This window comes from Empidonax traillii, unplaced genomic scaffold, assembly GCF_003031625.1.
Source record: "Empidonax traillii isolate 1590-97213 ecotype Southwest subspecies unplaced genomic scaffold, ASM303162v1 scaffold320:size708019, whole genome shotgun sequence".
NCBI lineage: Eukaryota > Metazoa > Chordata > Aves > Passeriformes > Tyrannidae > Empidonax > Empidonax traillii.
This window is the reverse complement of record NW_020955513.1, coordinates 495405-516708: the sequence shown is the minus strand read 5'-3', so window position 1 is coordinate 516708 and position 21304 is coordinate 495405. Positions and strand designations below refer to the sequence as shown.

General features: G+C 39.3%; 1 protein-coding gene across 4 annotated transcripts; it reads right to left on the bottom strand.

The window, feature by feature from the left end:
• Positions 1 to 2373: 2373 nt before the first annotated feature.
• On the bottom strand, positions 2374 to 20600 carry GYG2 (glycogenin 2). 4 transcript variants are annotated; one of them, XM_027891372.1, is made up of 10 exons: positions 20569 to 20600; positions 20184 to 20346; positions 14406 to 14547; positions 12507 to 12681; positions 11165 to 11327; positions 10504 to 10630; positions 9376 to 9598; positions 6999 to 7139; positions 5212 to 5322; positions 2374 to 3376 (listed from the first exon to the last, which is right to left on the bottom strand). In XM_027891372.1, exons 2-10 carry the CDS (start codon positions 20188 to 20190, stop codon positions 3215 to 3217), a joined length of 1251 nt encoding a protein of 416 aa, XP_027747173.1. In that variant the 5' UTR covers positions 20191 to 20346; positions 20569 to 20600; the 3' UTR covers positions 2374 to 3214. The 4 variants fall into 4 exon arrangements, with proteins under 4 accessions (XP_027747173.1, XP_027747177.1, XP_027747174.1 ...); XM_027891376.1 differs by lacking the exon at positions 20184 to 20346 and having other exon boundaries at positions 20569 to 20587; XM_027891375.1 differs by lacking the exon at positions 20569 to 20600 and having other exon boundaries at positions 3266 to 3376; positions 5212 to 5336; positions 20184 to 20539.
• Positions 20601 to 21304: the final 704 nt, after the last annotated feature.

Sequence of the window (21304 nt, the reverse complement as noted above, 5' to 3'; positions counted from 1 at the left end):
TGTGAGCTGAATGAACTAGAGAGAGAAAGAAAACTTCTTATGTATAAAGAATAACCCAGTTGGAAGAGTCCTCTCAAGACACCAGGCATTAAGAAAAGTGATATTTCAAGAACAATCTCCTTTTCTGTAGGCTAGGAAAGTGCATTAACCCACACGTCTAACCCACGCTATCTCCTGCTTTTACATGAAGAGCACCCAATAAAATTGTTGTATAGCAAATAAAATTACCCTCTAAGTCAGGCTATGAATAACTCCAAGCACATGACAGAAGCAGCATCAGCATGTTTTGTTTTAAACACAAGCTGTCCTCTTTAAAATACAGTCTGCCACGCAGCAATAGGTCATAGTCTGGTCTTGTTTAAAGAGGAATAGTGCCACCCACCAGAAAGCCAAAGCTTAACTTTCTTCATTCTAAAAATGCTTGGGGCTATAGCACAGTTTAATGTGGAAAAATTCCAGGTAAAGCTTGGTAAGTTTTTTCTCCCCAAGTTATGTTTCGACTTAGGAAACCTCAGCCCTGTGATTCATATGCAGCCAAAAACACCCCTCAGACCTGCCTGTGATCTCAGGATTTCAGAATTATGTCCATAAAAGCATGGAATGCTGCCTGAAGCACAGCACTTGCAAATTCTAGAGTCACATCCAAGATTGTCCCTTGTCACACGTTGGTGACAACAGTTGTGTGCTAGAAGCCACTACAACACCGCATTATGTGTAATTAGTTCAACTTTTTTTTATGTGAAGACAGGACATAAAAACTTGGGCAGGGCCTTTAACAGCTACACTTTTCCATGAAATACAATAAACAAAATGCTGTTGTGCTAATTCAAGAGATCCTAAACATTATAATTACATATGTCTGTAGAAATAATTATAAGTCTAACCTTTTAATTCTGCTCAACAGGTAATGGTAAATGTCTCAAAAGCAATTAAATCAAATTAAAAAAAAAATTAAAGTAACTAGTCAGTAACAAATAATAATCCCTGGCACATTGTAAACAACCTGTAGCAACCTATCACCTGATAAGTACATGACTTCATATGTCTTTTCTATTTCTTTTATTTCCATTACATTAATGTACATTCTTTGCAAAACATTGTATTAGACACACAGTACCATTTTACATACTAACAGTTTGACATGTCCAGTAACAGCTCCTTTTACTACATACACTGATTTAAAAAAACTTGCAGTTACTGATTTTGCTTCAGTAATTTTTCTCCCATAATCTAATTAATGTGCCCAGTAAAATCTAGTTGTTACTGTAAAAGGTCCAGCTGCCTGAAGCATGAGTTCACACTGCTGACTAGTTTTATAGTCTTCAAAACCTGTTTGAATTATGTTAGCAACAGTGCTTATAAAACAAAACTTTCTCAGAAGTGCAGAAGGATCACAAAGAAACAGGGCTAATCAGCAGATCAAATGCCATGTGAGTAAGAGGACAGTGCAGCTGCTGCCATCTCCACACAGTGCTGCACTGGGCCACAGCACCAAGAGGTACAATGCATGTACATGCACTAAGGTGTGAAGGTCACCTACCCAGAAAGGCTCAGGCTATCGAGGGTCCCCAGTTTAGCCAAAGAGAGATGATTCTTCCCCGTTTCTCTGTTGACCCTAAAACGTCTAACTTAAGCTAGAAGCTTATATGCAGAAGACACACCAATGAGATTCACTCTTTAAGAGTGCTTAGAATAAATGAGAACTAGGCAAAAATCAGAAAAATACTACAAAAGTAAAAGCAAATCCACTATTGTGAATATTAGAAATGAATTCTCAGATACTCAAAGATATGTTTTTCTTCTTTTAAAGGACTTTTTATCTCTTTCATTTATTTTCTAATTTGTGCATCCTTGCATAATGTAACAGTATTTTTAAACAGAATTCCCAAGTTATTTCATTATGTATATCTCTACCAAAATTGATGATATATTAAGACCAAAATGTTTCAAGTCCTGCATCATCACTGCAGAATTTTTTATTCTAATATTGAGTGACGTTACAGATAACTGTGTCAAATCAGTTATCATATTAGCGTGACTGTCAAAATCCTTTCTTTCAATGTTTTCTACTTTGAAAGAAAGTACTTCTTCTTGTTTGTTAAGACAAACTCACTTAGATGAGTCAAATTTAAATACCCAAATTCACAAAATAATCCCTTCTAAGTATCTGTAATAAAATGGAGTCTCATCAGTAGATTTTTTTCTGGAACAACCCTCACAGATTTATTGGTTCCCACACACAGCTATTGTTTAAAATATCTTCAAAGGGCCTGTTTACTAAAACAAGTGCCAATTGAGTTTTCAGTTGCACTCAAATTGCCTGTAATATGGGGCTATCATGCTGAGTGAGAAGGAAGCCTGTATCAGCTGCAGTTTGAGGTACTGTAAACAAATTGATATAAAGCACCAGAAGGTTTACACCATACCATCCGTGTTTCTTCCTCTGACTACGTAACTCAGAATGCTCAAGTAAAGCCAACAATATTTTATAAAGCAACAGTATCCTAAAGCAACAATATGAAAGGTTAACATACATTAGCAGTCTGTCTTAAAGAGTTTTAAACCACTCTTCCTTAACATTAGTTATAAAGCTGAGCATCTTCCTGTAAACAAACACAGAACATTCACTAGTGATCTCAGGTGAAGCCTGTAGTTCCTCTAATCCTAATCATATTTAAATTAAAAAGTTTTGTTGCAGACTCCTATGAGGACAGGATTTCATCTCCTCACTTTTTTTCTCATATTGAAGTCTACGTCATGGTTACCCTTGAAAGCATTAATTTGGTTTCTGGAACAAGTTTTTTATTTAAATAGCTTTATAGCTTCTTTTAAGTATTTCTCACTCTGGGAAATAAACTCAACTTCCAAAATAACCTCAACTTCCCACATGTTTCCCACTCATGACTGTTTCTGCAGAATGCTGTAGGGAGGAACGGAGAACAATGATAAATACATGAGAGATCATACTCCGAGCCTACCATTCATTATTCTTCAGAAGGCACTATAGGAGAACAATGAAGATGAGACAACAGTAACAATAAAGATGAGGCACACATCAGTTAAAAAAGAAGAATCTGTATCTGTTAATCTCCTCCAAGAATCTATGAGGATCCATAGTAACCTCTGGCGACAGGTAAACTGTTAAGATAGCCAAATATTCAAGAATTGCATTTATAGAAAAAACATATATCATGATGGCCTTTATAGTACACTCTTAATGTAAAAATGCATCCAATTTCTTTTTGATATGTTCAAAAGCATCTTTCCCCATATAGTCCATGCGCCCCTCTTCCCATTTTCTTCGCTCATCTTCTGGAATTGGTTTTGCTGGTTTGAGGTGAATAGACAGCTCTGAAACAGAATCTGCAACCTCGTTCTGTGGGAAGAAGCAGAACAGTGGGAGAACAGTCATTTGGTTGTTCTCATTTCAGTGTTGTCATGTTAAACCTTAAATGTCAAACTTCTGCTTTGTACACTCCCAGTTAAAACAATAAAACAAACTATTCAAACATCCATTCCTGTTTTGATAATGTGAGATCATTTTCCCATGCTTTTACTACTTTTCATAGAATCCAGGAACATACCAAAGACTTATTTTACTGATCTTTACTCAAACCTTGGTATACACAGCAACAACACAATAAAAATTTTACAAATATGGCCTGTTCAGAGTAGAATTTCTCCTACAACAAAGTGTAACCATTTATCTGTGCAAATCTTGTTTTCAATAGGCTTTCACGTGAACATAAATTTCTAGAATTTTTGGTCATTTGCTTTATCTGAACACCAGTGAGATCAGTATTATTTAGCAGATGTGAGACACATGGCTTGCATGAATTAATTCAAAAGATTGACACTATTCATTATACCAATAGCTAGTTCATTTTAAATGACAGTCCAAAACTTGACCTTGAACCAGGACTCACAATTATCATACGTGCACAAATGCGAGACATTATTAATGATAATTTCAACCACATAAAAGAAAAATATATTCCCATGCTTGATGAAGGCCAGTAAAAAGGGAACATCCCAACAACTATAATCTGTAATAAAGGTGAAATATAACAAGGACTAATCAAGGCATCCCCTGAAAACCTGCTTTCAGTACTACTCGAAGAGGCTCAAAGCCAAACAACTAATCTCATGTTATGAACAAAATTGAAATCAATTAGAATGACCTAGTGAAGCTCACACAAATTCAATATACAAGTGTTTCAGGACAGAACTTCATGGGCAGGAATCACTGGCTTAAACTGCCTAAATACCCTGGAATATCCATTACATCTGTCAGTTTTGGGCAGACAAGATGTAGGACTTGTGCAGACAAGGTAAGGTATTTCAAACAGCCAGCAGGACACTATATGCTTAGGTAACTGCATCCTTCCATATGTATCCCCACCTGCAACCAACTCTAAACATGAGTATATACTCTGAAGAGCGTGCTTGCTCCCTATATATGCAAACATGCAACATGCATTTGTATTTAATTTTTGAGCAGCAGTTTCTTTATCATTAGCAAGTCTTATCAACAGCTCTGGATGCAATTAACAAGAGGACTGGAATGATCATGCATTTAGAAATGAAGAATTTTAGCCAGGTCCCAAACACCCCTGGCTACAGGGGAGCTACAGATGTATTTCTCAGTCTTAAGATATTTCACCACAGTGCTTAACAATCATACAAAAGGCCTCATTAGGAAAATGGCTGTGTTGTGTAGCTTACAATTCCTTGACACCCTGTCAAGCCCATCAACACCAAGTCTGTTCCTGTTCTCACACCACCCACATGTGAAAGTGCCCATAAATGCAGTGCAATATCACAAAGGAAAACCTAGCTGGTTAGGTTACTGTAGATTCCAACAAAACCCACAACCAAACAAAACAGAACAAACAAACAAAAAACCCAAACAGTTTTGCTTGTATTAGTATTAAGTAACAAAAATTAACACCATGCATTGATTACTTGGGGGTTAGCACACAAAAATACCCATTTAAAAACTCCAAGTTTTGAAGAAAAAACAAACAACCAAACACTAGAAAGGGATCATACCCCAGTACTGGAAGCAGTTAAGAAATTACATAGCTAAAAGATTAAAGAATTTATTTGCACATTGTATCATAATTAGTTGAGATTTCCCAAAAGTTATGCTGGCAGCCAAGACACGCATGCAATCACCAACAGATGTACAATGCACAAAGCTACATGTACCAGTTCTGAGGTTTCCTGAAACGCAGGATGGGACACAGGTTGTTCTGAAGGTCTGTCAGGCTCAGAGAGATGGATGCTAGAATCGCTTGGTTCAACTTCATATACAGGTTGCTAAAATACAGCCACTGAGGTTTAATTAGGAGAATATTTTTTTCATCCATACAATACAAGCGCTTTCAGTCTTGGGGTAGGGTAAAGTAGTGATGGGAGGAAAAGCAAGGAAGCACATTATGACCAAGGAGAAAATTCATCTCACCTAGCTTTAGCTGTCAAAATGGCATTGAATTGAAATTCCTACTATAATCAGTATAGGACAAATACCTCCACAGGGCAGTTCATCTCACCCTAAGATAGGTTCAAAGTGGCTGTCATTCTTCAGTGACTACAGATACAGCCTGGAAAGTGAGCTTACAGTAGAGCCTACCATTCTTGAGGTCAAACCTCAACAAGAAAACTCTCATTTTAGAATAACAGCCTGCTCTGTGATGCATAAGCTTTTTATGTGTATGAAATGAGAACAGAACAATGTATTCCAAAACAGAGGCAAAATAGATTGCCCAAAAAATATTGTCCCAAATATTTGCCTTTGGCAAATACCGAAACATAAATGAGTAAGCAGACCCTATGTTGAAGTTTTTTCCCCCAAAACAATCTCACAAGACTACTGAAGCAAAGGAACAAAAAGTGGAGTGATGATATTGCTAAATAAGAAGAGAATCAGGCTATTTCTTTCTAATTAATATGGTCTTCTGATAAACTATCCTAGTAATTTAAATAATAATAGAAATTTAAATTTTAATGAAACTACTTTAAGTGAACATTTTTATTTTTTTACCCCAAACAAATGCCTTGATAACGTGTTCCTAGTTTGGTTTGAGCTTTCCCAATGGAGTCAGATGCATGAGGCACAGAAGAAAATACATTCTTTGCAAATAAATTGTTTTAAACTTACAGAGCTAGAAGGCTCAAAATTTTCCTTAAGCCCCTGGAAAGGGAAAGCGAGACCACAGTTTTACTTTATGGAGTAACTACAGCCTAAAGAGATGAAGCACTGAACGTATTAAAAATTGTCTTCATCTTACTAGAAAGTAGTCCACAAGTTACAATAGCAGATGGCATTAGAACACTAATTTTCTTTTCTCCCAATTGTACCTTGCGTAGCACAGTTTATCATACAAGACATAATGACTTACACCTGCAGAAACATTCTGCTATTATGTCCAACTTAATTCCTGCATACAACAAGAGGACCCAGTGCAACAGAAATACACAAATACAAGAAAAGTACAAGAAAAGACAAAAGACAGGAAGACTGCACTGTTCATTACTGGATTCTTTTCAAGACTCTCCTTGTTACCCAGTTCACAGAAATTTGGGGAACAGTTTTCTGGGTCAACATCTGAGGGAAAAAAAAAGTTCTACAGAGGAGTGATAGAAAGGATTCTAGTTTTAAATATATTAATTCACAAGACTATTAATATTCAAAGTATTACTTTGGTAACAGATTTTTTTATATTACATTTTATTAAGTACCTAACAACTTTGAATAAGTAATGTCTTCCTAAAATACAATACAAGCTCTCAATCTCCAGACACCTCAAGCATGCATGACTTAGGATTAAAAAAAGAAAAATACTCTTTAGACTATTTTGATGCCAGTAGGAAAATTCAAGAGCTACAGCTAAATTGAACATAAAATCCCCCAGATCAGAAGCATAATGAAAGAATCTCTTTTTAGTATATAATTTTACTTTGTTAATGCAAATAGTACTATGCAACATACTTACAGCTTCAAAAGTGAGTTCCTTGGGTGGAGACACTGTGGGATTTATTTCATTTGCCTGCTCTGGAAGCTCAGGTGTTTGCTGCGAGTTGGGCACACAAGGACTGACCTTCTTCAGTGTAATTTCAACTCCATTGAAAGTGTGCTAACAAAACCAAGAACATCTCACCATTAAAACACAATTTTTCAGAAAAGTAATATCTTATCTACAAGAGATGCACTTCCTTAGAGGGATTTCAGCATGAAAGGAATAAGTTAATGCAAAAAAAAAAGTGGGCAGTCCTAGATTCAGAGCACATTGCAGTTTATATTTTTTCACTCATGAGCATGCTAGCATAATCAGGAGGTAAATCTAACAGGTATTTCCACCTTCATGTTACCACATTTGAAGTATTTCTTTAATGCACAATGTCTTAAAAATAAGGCATGGTAAAGTATGAGATCAAAGACTACCCATTCCTTGCTCTGCCTTCCAATTTGTTATGATGTTAACAAACCAAATTATTCTCTGATGTTTTGATGGTAATTGTTCAACTGATCCTATAGGACTATGCAATTAGTTCAAGGATGATAATAATTTAACATTACAAAACATTAGGAAATATTTACATATACATAAATGTGATCTAATTTGTCATGTCTGGATGCAAAATTAAAAATTGTATTTCTACACATTACTTTATGATGCTGGTCCCCAAGAAATCATCTGTTTATCAACAGATTTTTTTTTATTCTATTCATGAAAAGCATAGATTGCTGCATTTCCTTCAAAGAAGAAAAAAAGTATAAAGAGATCAGTAAATGTGTCGTGACATATGAGTACTGTGTATAACATCCTTAGTGTCATTAACTCTGCTTTTGCAATCCTGATTTATTTTTTATGACCATCATGGAACAACTTATAATGCAGTTCTGAAAAGGTAAAATTTTATTACAATTCAAAGATTAGTTTGATGGTCTGTATCCACTTAGCTTCAAGAAAAACAAAAGTCTATTTGTTTCACAGCCAGCTAATCACCTTCCTCAGCTAATTTGTACCATACTTTATTTCGCAGAATCTACGCACATACATTCCCACAAAAACTATTTATAAATTAAGAAGATGGCTGCAGTAAATCTTTAAGAGGGATTTTTCCAAACTGCTACTTTGGATGCTTCTACAAGCAATCAGTGCTACTACCAATCAACAGACTACAGGTATTGGGATTACATGGCAAGGTTTTGGTAACAGGGGGCTACAGGAATGGCTTCTGTGAGAAGCTGCTAGAAGCTCACCCCATGTCTAATGGAGCCAATGCCCACTGGCTCCAAGATGGACCTGCCACTGCCCACAGCCAAGCCCATTAGTGACGGTGGTAGCACCTCTGGGATAACAGATTTAAGGAGGAGGAAAAGTTGCTGTGCCACTGGACAACTGCAGATGGAGGAGTGAGAATATGTGAGAGCAATAATCCTGCAGACACCAAGGTCAGTGAAGAAGGAGGGGTAGGAGGTGCTCCAGGTGCCAGAGCAGAGACACCCCTGCAGACCATGGAGGTCCGTGGTGAAGCAGAGATTCACCTGCAGCCTGTGGAGGACCCTATACTAAAGCCAGTGAATGCCTGAAGGAGGTTGCAACTTCACGGGAAGCCCACACTGAAGCAGACTCCTGGCAGGACCTGTGAAGCCATGGAGACAGGAGCCTGCACTCAGGTTTGCTTGCAGGACTTGTGACTCCGTGGAGGATCCATGCTGGAGCAGTCTGTTCCTGAAGGACTACACCCCATGGAAGGGAAGCCCGTGCTGGAGCAGTTCATGAAAAACTGCAGCCCAAGGCAAGGATTAATGTTGGAAAAATCCATGGTTTTCTGTGGGAGGGACCCCACAATGGAGAAGGGGAAGAGTGTGAGGAGTCCTCCCCCTGAGGAGGAAGGAGCAGCAGAAACAGCACATGATAAACTGACCACAACCCACATTGCCCATCCCCATGTGCTACTGTGGGGAGGAGGTAAAGAAAATAGGAAGTTAAGTTGAGCCCAGAAAGAAGGGAGGGATGGGGAAAAGTTGTTCTAAGTTTTGGCTTTATTTCTCATTATCCTATTCTGATTTGACTGGTAATAAATTTGATTAGTTTCCCCAAGTTGAGTCTGTTTCACCTGTGACAGTACCTGGTGAGTGATCTCTCCCTGTCCTTAAAGGGACCCATGAAGGGACCCCCCTTTCGTTATATTTTCTCCCCCTGTCCAGCTGAGAAGGGTAGTGATAGAGTGGCTTTGGTAGGCACCTGGGGTCCAGTCAGGGTCAGCCCACCACATATGTAATTTCTTCCTCTAACAAACATAAAATTTTCAGAATTTTTGTTTTTGATTTCAGCATATTCCAACCAACTCCTTATCAGTTACCTTACATTCCTCAGATTCTGATTCGTCCACCTTTTGAAGTTTTTCTAACAAAGGCAGTATGCTGGCACTGTATATATTCCACCAGAGGGCAAGAAATGACAGTTGATGAAAAGATCCAGAGGTGGTACCATCCTGCGTAACTCTCTTTGTCTGAAGGTTGTATTTGTAGTTCCAGGGCTTTGTCGCTCCCAAGAAGTGAACAACTTTGGCATCTCTACCAAAACTGTAGAGATCAATAGAGATATTTTTTTTAGCATATATAAGCTCATAAAGAAACATGCTTACTCTCACAGGTAAGGTAATTGGACATTTTGCAACAGTAACACATTCAAGATGAGTATATATTTAATTTTTTTTTCTATCTTATTAGTTTAAGTCATCTCATTTAAAATACAAAAATGTTGCATTGCCATTCACTTCCAGTTGCTCATTCTAATAGAAAAGCTCATGAAGGAAACTGACAGGCTCACGAAGTACCATTTCCAGTCCTCCTGCATGCTCTGTTCACAAACAAATACCACTTCAAATATTAAATCAACGTAATTAGTTATTACTGATTTCATATTAAGAATTACTACTAAATACATTGACCTAATTTCACCTTCCAGTAAGTGTACTGTGCAACTGAAACAGAAATTCATAACACCCTAAATCCCACTTTCTTTTTACCTGAAAATTTTTCAACTGCATTGTCTGAAGTCATATAATTAGTAGCACAAATTTCGTTTCACAGAAGAACCTAAGAAATGGTTCAAAGAAATTTAAACAACAACTCCAACTGTTTCTCATAGAAATTTCTCATAGAAATTAAATTCTCATAGAAATGAAAGGAACAAGTTTAAAAGTAAAGCTGTCACAACCTAATGCTAAAGTAATTACATCTTTTCAAACATGAAAGCAGCTTTTCTGAAAGAACATGAGACAGTGTAGAGAACTCTTGAACTCTCCCTGTGTCCAGATGCAAGACATTCATATTGCGCTTAGGTTTCTATTGCATGGCTTTTACGCAAGATCATTTGTTACTACTGTAGTTTATCATCAACAGGATATGCCACTATTAATCTCTCTTACAGAAGGATGTTTTTAAACAAACTACAGAGGTTTACATTCAGAAGTGTTACTACTTACTGATTGAAAGCAGGAATATAGGTGTATACAGCACTGCTGCTTAAGTTGTAGAGGAAAGGTAAGTGTTTGCCAATATCTGCTGTTGCCCAGTTGCTGAAGAAGCTATTCAACAGTCCTTGATCACCTCCTAAAGAACACATAAAACAGTATTACCAGTATTTTGTATTGTGTGCACACTCAAATTTATACCAAAATTTCACATCCAAGGATGGGAATGAGACTGGTGTGTTCATGGGACAGCAACTTGGGCTTGAAAATATGGCCATGTGAGCAGGTACAAGTGAATAATACCTGATTCACTCCGATGCAAGTTCAGTGCAAATGAAGTTCTATTGTAATATATGAAGAAAGGAGTAGGGTTTGGTCTCCCTCAGAGCAGAAGACTGAAGATCAGCTGTATTTCTCTCTCCTAAGCCAGACAGCAAAATTAAAACTTACTGAGCAAGATTCAGACCCAGTGTCCCTTCATTGCCCTTTTCTGGGTAACACAGTCCACATTAAATCAATGGGTCTTAAGTAGAGCATGAGAGGCAAAGTTCTGCACCTTTAATTCTTGTGGGGCAGAATTACATAAAGCACAGAGAACTCCTGCCTTCCTCTTTTCTGCCTGATAGCATGGAAACCATGACCTGCACTTCATTTCTTATGCCTTGCCCCTTACCATCGAAGCTGCCATGTTCAGCAGCAAACCGGAGCAATAGGTTGTAAGTTTTCAAAGAGGGACGGAACACAAATACTCCACTATTAAAGCAGTCAGGCCAGCCAGAATCGGGAGCTGCTGAAAACTCTTCTCGATCAAACAATTCATCAACATTGCAAAGTACCTTAGAGAGAGCAGGAAAAGGGAGAAAATGTTAGAGGAAATGTTTGTCTAAAACATGAGTAGCTAAATTATTACCAATGCACTAAATTGCTAGTTTGGTCTAGTATATGGCTTGCAGGGCATAAAAACATTGGCAGTGTAAATATGCTAGGGGTCAGAATGCCTATTTTTGATATAATAAGGCAACATTGATTATGGTTCTTCATGATTTCTCTGATGAAAGCGCAGAGCCTGTGATATTATTTCATGAACCTTGGAGACCATCTAGAAAGTCCTTTTAAATATTATAACACACCCTGAAAATACAGTTTCCTTCTTTCTTAGCTCACCTTTCATAGTTCATTTTTAGTAACTGCAACAGACCTGACTGAAAACTGGGAATCTGAATAACTTGGGCTAGCAACAGACTGACTAAAGGGGTAGTAGAAAAACTGTGTCTCGCTACCAGCTTTCTAATGTAAGTTAAGTTCTTTGTTTTTTAAGCTTCACACAGAAGGGAGAAAAATCAATCAAATTACGGCCCAGATCACATTTAAAGTTGGTGGAAAGACAGCTGTGCAGTCACTGAAAGTCAAGACTCCACCTACAACTGTGAAAACCAGAAAAAAATTTTTTTAGGAGAAAGATTACTTAATTGAATTTAAAACAAAGACAAAAATTTGCCTTACTCCTTCAATGTAAATCAGGAAATCATAAGCCTCTCTCCTCAAGAAGACTAACTTAATTTGATTTCTAATTCGAATGCAGCCCAGTCTTTCAAAGTGAGCTGTGAAAGGGCAAGGGAAGGCTGACATGATTGCCTGTGTCAAAATTATGGCCATTTTTTATCTCTATACTTCTAAAAACTATATTAAAAAAAGTAATTAATGTTTCTGGGATTTTTTTTTTCCCATTTTAAAACTAACCTGCCTTCCTGACGAGAATAATTAGGAACAAAAGTATATGAGAGAGATCTTTTTTAAACATCTGTAAGAAGCCTCTGTGCATAGAGGGAGTTTATGATCTCTTTTGAGGACAGTCCTGATGCTACTTTCCTTAAGAATGAATTTATTTTTATGCAGCCAGCAAAACTGTGAGCAGCAAATCTGGTCACTTCACAGGCCAATAGGCTGCCTGACAAGGAAGTATCCCACACTCAGGAGACAGACACAAACGTTTCTACAGCTCCCACTCTACTCACCAAAGTGTCTGCATCCATGAACACACATTTGCTGTACTGAGTAAGAGTCCAACAATGAAGCTTAGTGAAGGTTACACCCAATTCTGGCCTCCTCATCAGAGCCAAATGGACTGAGTCAGCACTGTCAAGCACATCCACCTGGATTACTTCATCAAATACACTGCGGAGGACTGACCTACCAGAGTGAGCAGTGAAGAGAAAGAAGGGCACTTAGACAACTTCAGAGTTCACTTCAGGCGTGAAAACAGTGACACATAGCACTGTACTAATTATGGCAATAACCAAGGCTAGATTGATTGGTTAGAATAAGAAGTCAGAAGTGCACAGTCCTTGCAAACAGTCTGCTGAAGAATCAGACCACAAACCATTGCCTCTTCCACTATGGGGACCAACACATCTCAAAAGCAACAGCTGCTGTATGAAGGAGAAAGCAATCCTTATTGAAGTCACTTGATCTCTTGTATAAACACCAACAGAAATTAAAGCAGCTTTCATTCTGCACAATTGATTCTAAAGAACAGCACCGTACTTTGTTCCCTCTACACTGAACAGCACTGCCAGTGCAGTCATTGGCACCTATTATGCGCAAGTAAACACAGCTTAAAAACTGCACCTTTTCAAACTGGCAACATATAGTTGCTCATGACTACAAATTATCTCAAATGAGACTTTTAGGAAGACACTTCTTTTTCTGTGCTTGTCTTTCATGGGAATTTCATAGATAACACTGAAGTAGGTAATTTTCCAATAAGAAAAAAAGTCTTTCAAACACAGGTTATTTTTTTGCATTACAATATTAACTGCAAAGTCCTGCATATCACACATACACAGAAAGAGAAAAGCCTGTGCTGTTTGAAATCTAGATTTCAGAGACATTAGCTTTTGCCTGCCTGATCTTCAAGGGACAGGAATTAAGTGAGAAAGATCTAAGAGTGGGTACAGATTTTTAGAAGGATAGTTCAGTGATGCACTTTTTAAAAAATGCTGTCTTTGATTAAAAATATATATTATAAAGGTTTTTCTTCCCACTGAATGGGGATGAAAAAAACCCTGTGGATTTAGAATCGACCCATGTGTGAAATGGATACAGTATTCCCTCGGGAAGGTGACAGTGTTCTGACGTAACAAAATCCATACTCTAAAAAGTCTGTAAAACCAGATTTTTGTGCATCCAGTCACAGAAAAATGTGAAAACATGTTCCTTGAGTCAGACACCTTGCAAATACATTTCACATGGCATACAGAAATCAGGAGCTTGCACACTGCTTAAGCCATATCAGAACTAAGAGTTTAAGTAGCTATGGCATGGCATGGCATGTTCCTTTAAACAGGTGACACAGTCCTCCAGATAACAGGGCTTGAGTTCAACAGACCTAATGAGATTGGTGTAAATGTAATTCTGTAGTGCCTGTAGAAACATAACCCAAATTGAACAAAAAGAAGTAAGAAGAAATTAATTTCTCATCATGATAGCTGTGCACCAATATTTTAAGATTACTCATCAGAAACCTAGCCCCTTAGTTTTTGGAGAGTTCTGATGTTACAGGTGGTTGTATATCTTGTTCTTTCTAAAAGAGAAACACTTGTGGAAAAAAAAATAACAACAAAACAGCAAACCAACAAACCAACAGTAGTGCCTTTATTTCGGCTCAAAAGCATTACACTCAAACCTTAGTTCCAAAATTTTCAGTTTATATTCTCTATTATGAGCTTAAGAAGACTTCCAGCCACAAGCTCTACTCCTGAAAGTGAATTCTTATTATGCTTAAAATCTTATCCTAGATGTTATTTGGGACTCCTCTCAGAAATCACTAGCCAAGGGGGAAGCCTTGTAAAATCTTTCATGCTGTTGTTTGTTCTTCCATAGTATCAAATCTCCAAAAATACATGAATACTTACCTCATCCCACTGGAAACCTCTGGTGTAATTAGAACTGCCAATTTTCTAGATGTCTTATGGTTCCTCAGTGACTGTCCGAGAACCAGAGCGCCTTGACAGTAGACGTCATCAGTAGCAAGGGTCACAAAGGCTTGATCTGTCACTGCAAGCAAATGTTCAGAAGGTTCACTTTACAGCTCTAACATAAGCTCTTTTGGCAGAGTCCCTCCTCCTCCAGCTAAACAACAGGCTGTGGCTTATAACAACCTGCAGTTTCTGCGATAAACTCTTTTCTCTCCCAAACTCCCCCAGAAGACACAATCAAACAGAAAATCCAGTGAGCGCGACTGCAGTATATGTTTCTGAATTGTGTTATTTTTGATTGCCTGATTTACATAATGACAGGTATGAAGTTTTTGGACTAGTCTTAAAAAAATAATTCTCTATGTCTTATTGCCTAAACATAATGTCAAACAAGAAAAGCCAAAATTGTACATATTTAGGTTTGAGATTTATCTAGCGTAATATAATGTAACCAATAAAGAAAATGTTCCTTTTTATGCAGTGCCAAAAGCTAAGGAAAAGAACAAGATGTTGAGTGCTAGCCAGAAATACTGTTCTTTCCATAACATCAGTGAGTACAAACCAACAGATACTATTCTTTGCTCTGTCCTCTTTGTAATGGAGTAACTGGTGCTGGGTGAACAAGTGCAGAGAAATTGCTACCAAGATTGGTACACCTCCCAGAAGCTGAGGATCCTTACCTCAAGGAACACCAAGAAAATTAGGAGTGTTCCTCATTGCGAAGAAACACTTGGGAAAAAAGTTACAATTAAAAAAAGAAGGAAAGATGCACTTCTGCACAACAGGAGATATAATGTATTCTGTAGAGATACCAGTCCTGTGGCAGTATCATTAGGGGCTGCTTCTTCAGCTCTGCCCTCTGACAGAACCACCACTACCAGAGTTCTCCTGGGATGAGCCAGAACAATGACTCAGCAAGGTGAACAGCTTCCTTGGAGCAGAAGGATGACCTCAGCATTTTAGGCTGCAAAATTAACCAGAATAAGACAAGCAGGTCACACAGATGAGGGGAATTCCACTGAGCTGTACGGAGTTTCACAAACACTTGAGTTGAAATATCGGCACTTGAACTTTGTTTAAAACCACTGTCATCCTAAGGGACAAGCAATTACATTAAATAAATCAAAACAAGCAAACAATAACAACATTAAAACCCTGTCATACAGTTTCCAGGGTCTGTGAGAGACACTGGGAAAGAATCTCAGAGAACTAGTTGCAGAGAACACAAAAAATGACCTCATGACTGCCTCAGCCAGAGGCTGCCAAAATTAATGAGCTCAAACCTTTAATCTAACATCAAGGTATGCAGTAAAGTGTGGTTGGTGCTTGTGACAAGCTCTTAGACACTAAGTATTTTCATTTTTCATGTCCTCCAAATGCAGAGCAAAGCACGGACTCACTGGTGTGCTGTCTTTGCTCCCCTTTTCGTCCCTACCTCTTACTCATCTCCAGACAGACCTGAATTCAAATGAAGCAGATTATGTTTGCTGACATTGCAACACATCTCTGCACCTTAGGAGAATCCTTGTAGTGTCAAAATTGGCCAAAAAGCCTGAATCATCCACCCAAACTCAAAATAGTTTGCAGAACTCGTAGCTAAGCAAACTCCAATAATATTTCTAATTACAATCTCCAGAAGAAGAAAATGAAAAAATTGAGCTTTCAAAACTCCTGTTATTGTAACAGCTCAAACAAGTTATGGGTGTTCCAGAAAAACAATGAATAAGGAGTTGCTTTGAAAGGACAGTCGTGCAAGTAAACTACTCCTACTGCAATTTTCCAAAAGGTTAAAGGAATAAATACAAACATCCATAAAAACCAATATAAACCAAAAAGACACTGAGGGCTACATAAGCAATAAAATTACTCTGAAAAGACACAAAAAGTCAACAAAGAAAGGCACTTTTGTGTTAGGCAACAAGCTTCTTCAGCCAAAGAAAGGTAATAAAACAGCTACTGAGAGGAATGTGGGAGGTAGGTTAATACAAAAAGCAAACTGTGAAATGAGTGGGAGTTCAAATCTTAAAATACTGTTTTAAATAACAACCACGAAGCTGAACACATAATCTTTGCATTGCTTTTGCAAATACTTTTAGCTACAGAAACTGAATCTCTACTTAAGTAGTACATATAAAACCACATAAGCTAGTCATCAAATAGTTCAGCAAGCTGGTATGGCAAATTACCACATTCTAGACATGCTTTCATGCCCTGTACCTCTGGGGCAAAAACTGTGGTCATAGCACAAGGAAGCAAACTGCCAGACAAATACTGCTTCTAAGAAACTCTTTCTGATACCTCACAAAGAAACCAAGTGTCTGTTTTGAGAATCAGATGTGGGATACATGTTATGGCCTTCTTAACACAGTGAATCATTAATTAAATAGATAAGCAAACTATTGACTGAAACAGTTCAACATTAAAATATTTCTGGTGCAAAGAAAGAAGCATGTTCTAGCTACTTTAAAATCCTACAGGGGCATTGCTAATCCATTAAGGATCCATAGTGGGGTTAAAATCAAAATATTTTATCATTACTTTTTCTGTCATCTAATCCTTTCTTTCAAGGAAGAAGTGTTACTTGACTTGCCATATTTATAAATTTCCTTAGAACATTGTCTTCATAAGTAAACATTTTATTTTTATTACTGAAAACTAAGGATCAGGTTTTCATATAAACTTGTGAAAGTAAACTGTTTACCTGAAAATCCCCATTTAACTGAAACTGAGACAATGCTGTATTAAATCTAATGTACATGAAGTTTCAATCGCTGACTTTAGGCTGCAAAAGATTTAACCTTTTAAGTTTGAAATCCAAAGGTGTAAGTATTTAGAATTCATTGCAACTGGGTTTTTTTTAAATTGCTGTGAACACCACTATGCATAACTTTTAATTCTTTGTGCTGAATGACAATAGGATTTTTTATGGACAACACCTAGTGTGAAGAATATTAAGTCTTCAAGCAAACTGTTTTCAAGTTGTGGATCCTTCTTGCTAATACCATTATCAGTGAATTATGAGAAAAGTAGGTGTATGATTAGAATCCCATTAAAACCCTATCATATGAATTTATAAATCTACTCATTTCTCTTGTATGGATTACTACACAGCATATGATGATGAGAATTAAGAAATCATTATTATCAGTCGTGGCTTCTCAGTTTTATTACCTGACAATAGTTTCTTAGATCAAAACAAGGATTTTCAAGGACGCAAGTTTTTAGAATCTGCTCTGAAGCTACACAGATAGCCACACAGAAAAGACAGCAAAAGTATGTGAATCACTACAGTCAGAGTGATCTTATGTGGAACTTATTATGTCTTTTTTAGCCAAGATCGCCAACTTCTTATGCTACTTACTTGTAGCAGTAGTTCCTCAGACACTGCCAAAGGTAGAATTCTTCAACAGGCATGAAAAGCAACTCTAGGGCATCTAAAAGCCTTACTTAGAATATGAACAGAGCAACCAGACAGGGTGGTGCTCACTTTGATGTTCAAAGAAAAAGAGAAAGGGAAATGAACCAACACCAGGTACCCATTCTGAGAATCAGGACTGACTGACAATAACAATCACTGGGTGAACCAGATGCACCTGCCAGCTTCAAGACAAGTTTAAATATGGTAGGGAAGTTTTTTCCATAATCCACTAAACAGGAATTTTTAAATGTATTTTCATATTTCTCCTGACAGAAAGGATAAATGTGCTTTGACTGTTGTTCCTAGAATAACAACTCAAATTTACCAAGCTGCCCAGTCCAAAATTGCAACAGAAGACCAGACACTCCTATGTTATAGTTTCTCTACAAGCATATTCTAAATAACACATTACCATCTCATGCATAAAAATAAGAGCAGATAAGTCAATAGCCAATAGCCTCCAGCGGGCTGGTTAGGCCCTCAGTGTGTGCTGCCCTTCATACTAACCAACATTGTACAACTGCTTTCTTAAATTCCTCCCCAGTACCATCTGTTGCTCTTTTGTCACCTCCCCCCTACTACTTCAGAGACATCCTGCAGGACAAGCAGGCTGCAGTCTGGACCTGTGCCCACTGGGCCCAAAGTACCTTCCTGAAATCTCAAGCGACAATGATGTAACACAGCCCCAGCTCACAGCACTCTCCCTAACAACAGTTTTGTTACTCCCCCTCCCACAGACAGGTCTCTATGAATCCTTCCCTGGAAGCATGCCTCAGTGAAAATGTGTTAGACTACCACAAAGAAAAAGCAAACTACAGGCCTTCTCACTTCTCTGGCCTAGCACAATCACATCTTGGAACAAAAAGCTCTGCTCCAGCTGACACCCACAACCTTACAAGCAGTCAAGAATTATTTTGTTGTAAGTAGGTAAGTGAATAATGATACCAGGTAATAACCTGTGCCAGACCCCCATCAGAAATTATTATGCAAGTTTTCAGCAAAGAGGCAGTTCTTGCCCTAGTAAACAAACAAATGACAGCTTCCTCAAGTTGGGTCCAGTAGTAGAAACATTTACATTACTAATGAAGATAAATAAGCAACACTTTACACAGACATTTTCATAGCAATATAAATTGGCATTCAGTGGAATGCAATATTTCTCTTGGCCTAATGAAATTCTGCCTGATCCAAAAGCAGATCCACTCGTATCTTTTATTAAAACAATACTGAATTTTAGTCGACAGGATTATGACTATCATTTTGGAAGAGGATTTGATTCCAATTCTTTGTAGCTTTTACTATGTATTTTTCAGTTAAGAACAGTTACATTCTGCTTCAAGACCCTGCAACTTTGTTATTCAACATAGTAAACTACCCTCATAAAAACTCAAATGCAGCATTATAACATGTAAATAAGCATAAGGCATAGCACCCAAAACCAGTCCCAAAACAGTTACATACCAGTCTGAAAAAAAGTTATAATTTATAGTATTATTAGTAGTATATAATAGTAATTACTTAAACAATCCAGAGATAGAACAGAGCAATTGATACATATCAAGGTAGGTGTTTCCAGTCTTTCCACACCTTCCTTTAAACAAAAACAAACTCCAAAACAACAAACCAAACAAACCCACAATCCTCTAATCCTTTAATTTGCAGACTCCCTTTCTGCATCTTCCCAGTGGTGCTGAGGTGCCACATACAGGAATTCAAACTTGGGATTCATCAGGCTGAATGCCTGACATCCTTCAAATCGTTCAACAAACCCAGCTTTGGGGGAGCTGCTGCTCAACCTTTTCCTCAGTTTTGAGAGCATGTTCAAGAAACAAAACTGCACCTTTACCCACCACATCTGGTTATCCCTAAGATCAGTACCTCACGGCTTTAAGGATAACCAAATAAGAATAATACTGCTGTTTTGTAAGAAGGGGACATGAGAAGGATTTCTCTGAATCTGCCTTAGACTGAGGGAGCCAACCCCAGGCTGTCACCCTGCGGATCCACCAGGAAAGCGCACAGTGACCCGAGCAGGCCAACCTGTACGTACAAGCAGAACACAGAAACGAGTTCAACTGTTTCACTCCACCATCCAGACAGTTGAAATCCCAGTCTGAAGCTGCACAGTACTCTGCTGATAAGGAAACCGCGGAGACCCTCGCCCGCATCGGGGTATGAGAAGGGCGAAAGCCCCGGGGGGCACCAGCCTGCGCTGCCGACCGGCCCTGCCCGCCCCGAGAAGCTGCTGAGCGCAAGGGGGGCTGCGGGACCCCGGGTGCCCGGCCGGAGGTACTCACCGGACATCGTGGGCAGTGCCCGGGCCGGCCGGGCACAGCTCGGACCGGGAGCCCACCTCCACCGCCGCCTCACCTGCTGGCGGCGGGCCCGCTAAATCGCCAAATGGGATTAGCTTCTTTCCTGCTGAAGGCAGTGGCAAGTGAATTACATTCGCAGGGACTCCTTGCGCAGCGGCAGAAAAACGGCATTAGCGGCAGAGACCATCGCGGGGGCGGTGTTGGCACGACCCACCCCGCCCCCGCTCCCGGCGCTGGTTTTACTGCAGGGGAGGCATCCTCCTCTTGCCCGCTCCTCTTGCCCGCCGTGCGCCCCCGCGCCGCCCCGCTCCCGAGCAGGGCACAGTCCGGAGCTGGGGTCCCGCAGCCCCCGACACGGGCCCCGCACCTGCCCGCGGCGCCCCCGCGCCCCGCGGCGGCACCTCCAGTGGGCGCGGCGCTCCCGCTCCCGCTCCATTGGCGGCCCGCGGCAGCGCCCACCCCGCGCCTGGGGGAGGCCCTCGCCTCCCCTTCTTCCTCTGCCCTCCCGGCACAGCCCGGCCCCTGAGCGCTGCTCGGAGCGGCTCCGGGTTTCAGCCGCCGAACAGAGCCTCCCCGACCACGCATATGGCTGTGCGGGAGCGGAGAGGAAGGAAGACAGGCAAAGCCCGTGGTGGTGAAGGTGGCAGAGCGTGGAACGAGGTCTTAGAGCACGAGTACGATGACTCCAGCATGGCATGCGGTCACCCAGATACATGGGGTTTGCCATAATTTAAGGGAGTCTACCCCTAACTCTCTGGGGCCATTGCGCCCCCTTATAGATACACACGGTGTGATATAACTTGCCACCCAGATAAGTAGATGTTTTCAGGGAGCTTGTGCTATTCGGAGAGCTGTAAATATTTTAAGAAATGCATAAATAAACGTGCAGTTATTCACACAGCGTGTTTCTGCCACTAACTTAGAAGTCACATAACTATAACATGTAACTCAACCACACACTTTCTCTGCAAGGTAATTTTAGGCTGATGTGGTTCAGCTGAGGTATTTTTGCATCAGCATGTGCTGTGAACATCATTAACTACTTAGCAAAGGTCGAGAACTTCAGATAGTGTGCCACTGAAGAAAATACCCAGTGGTACCAC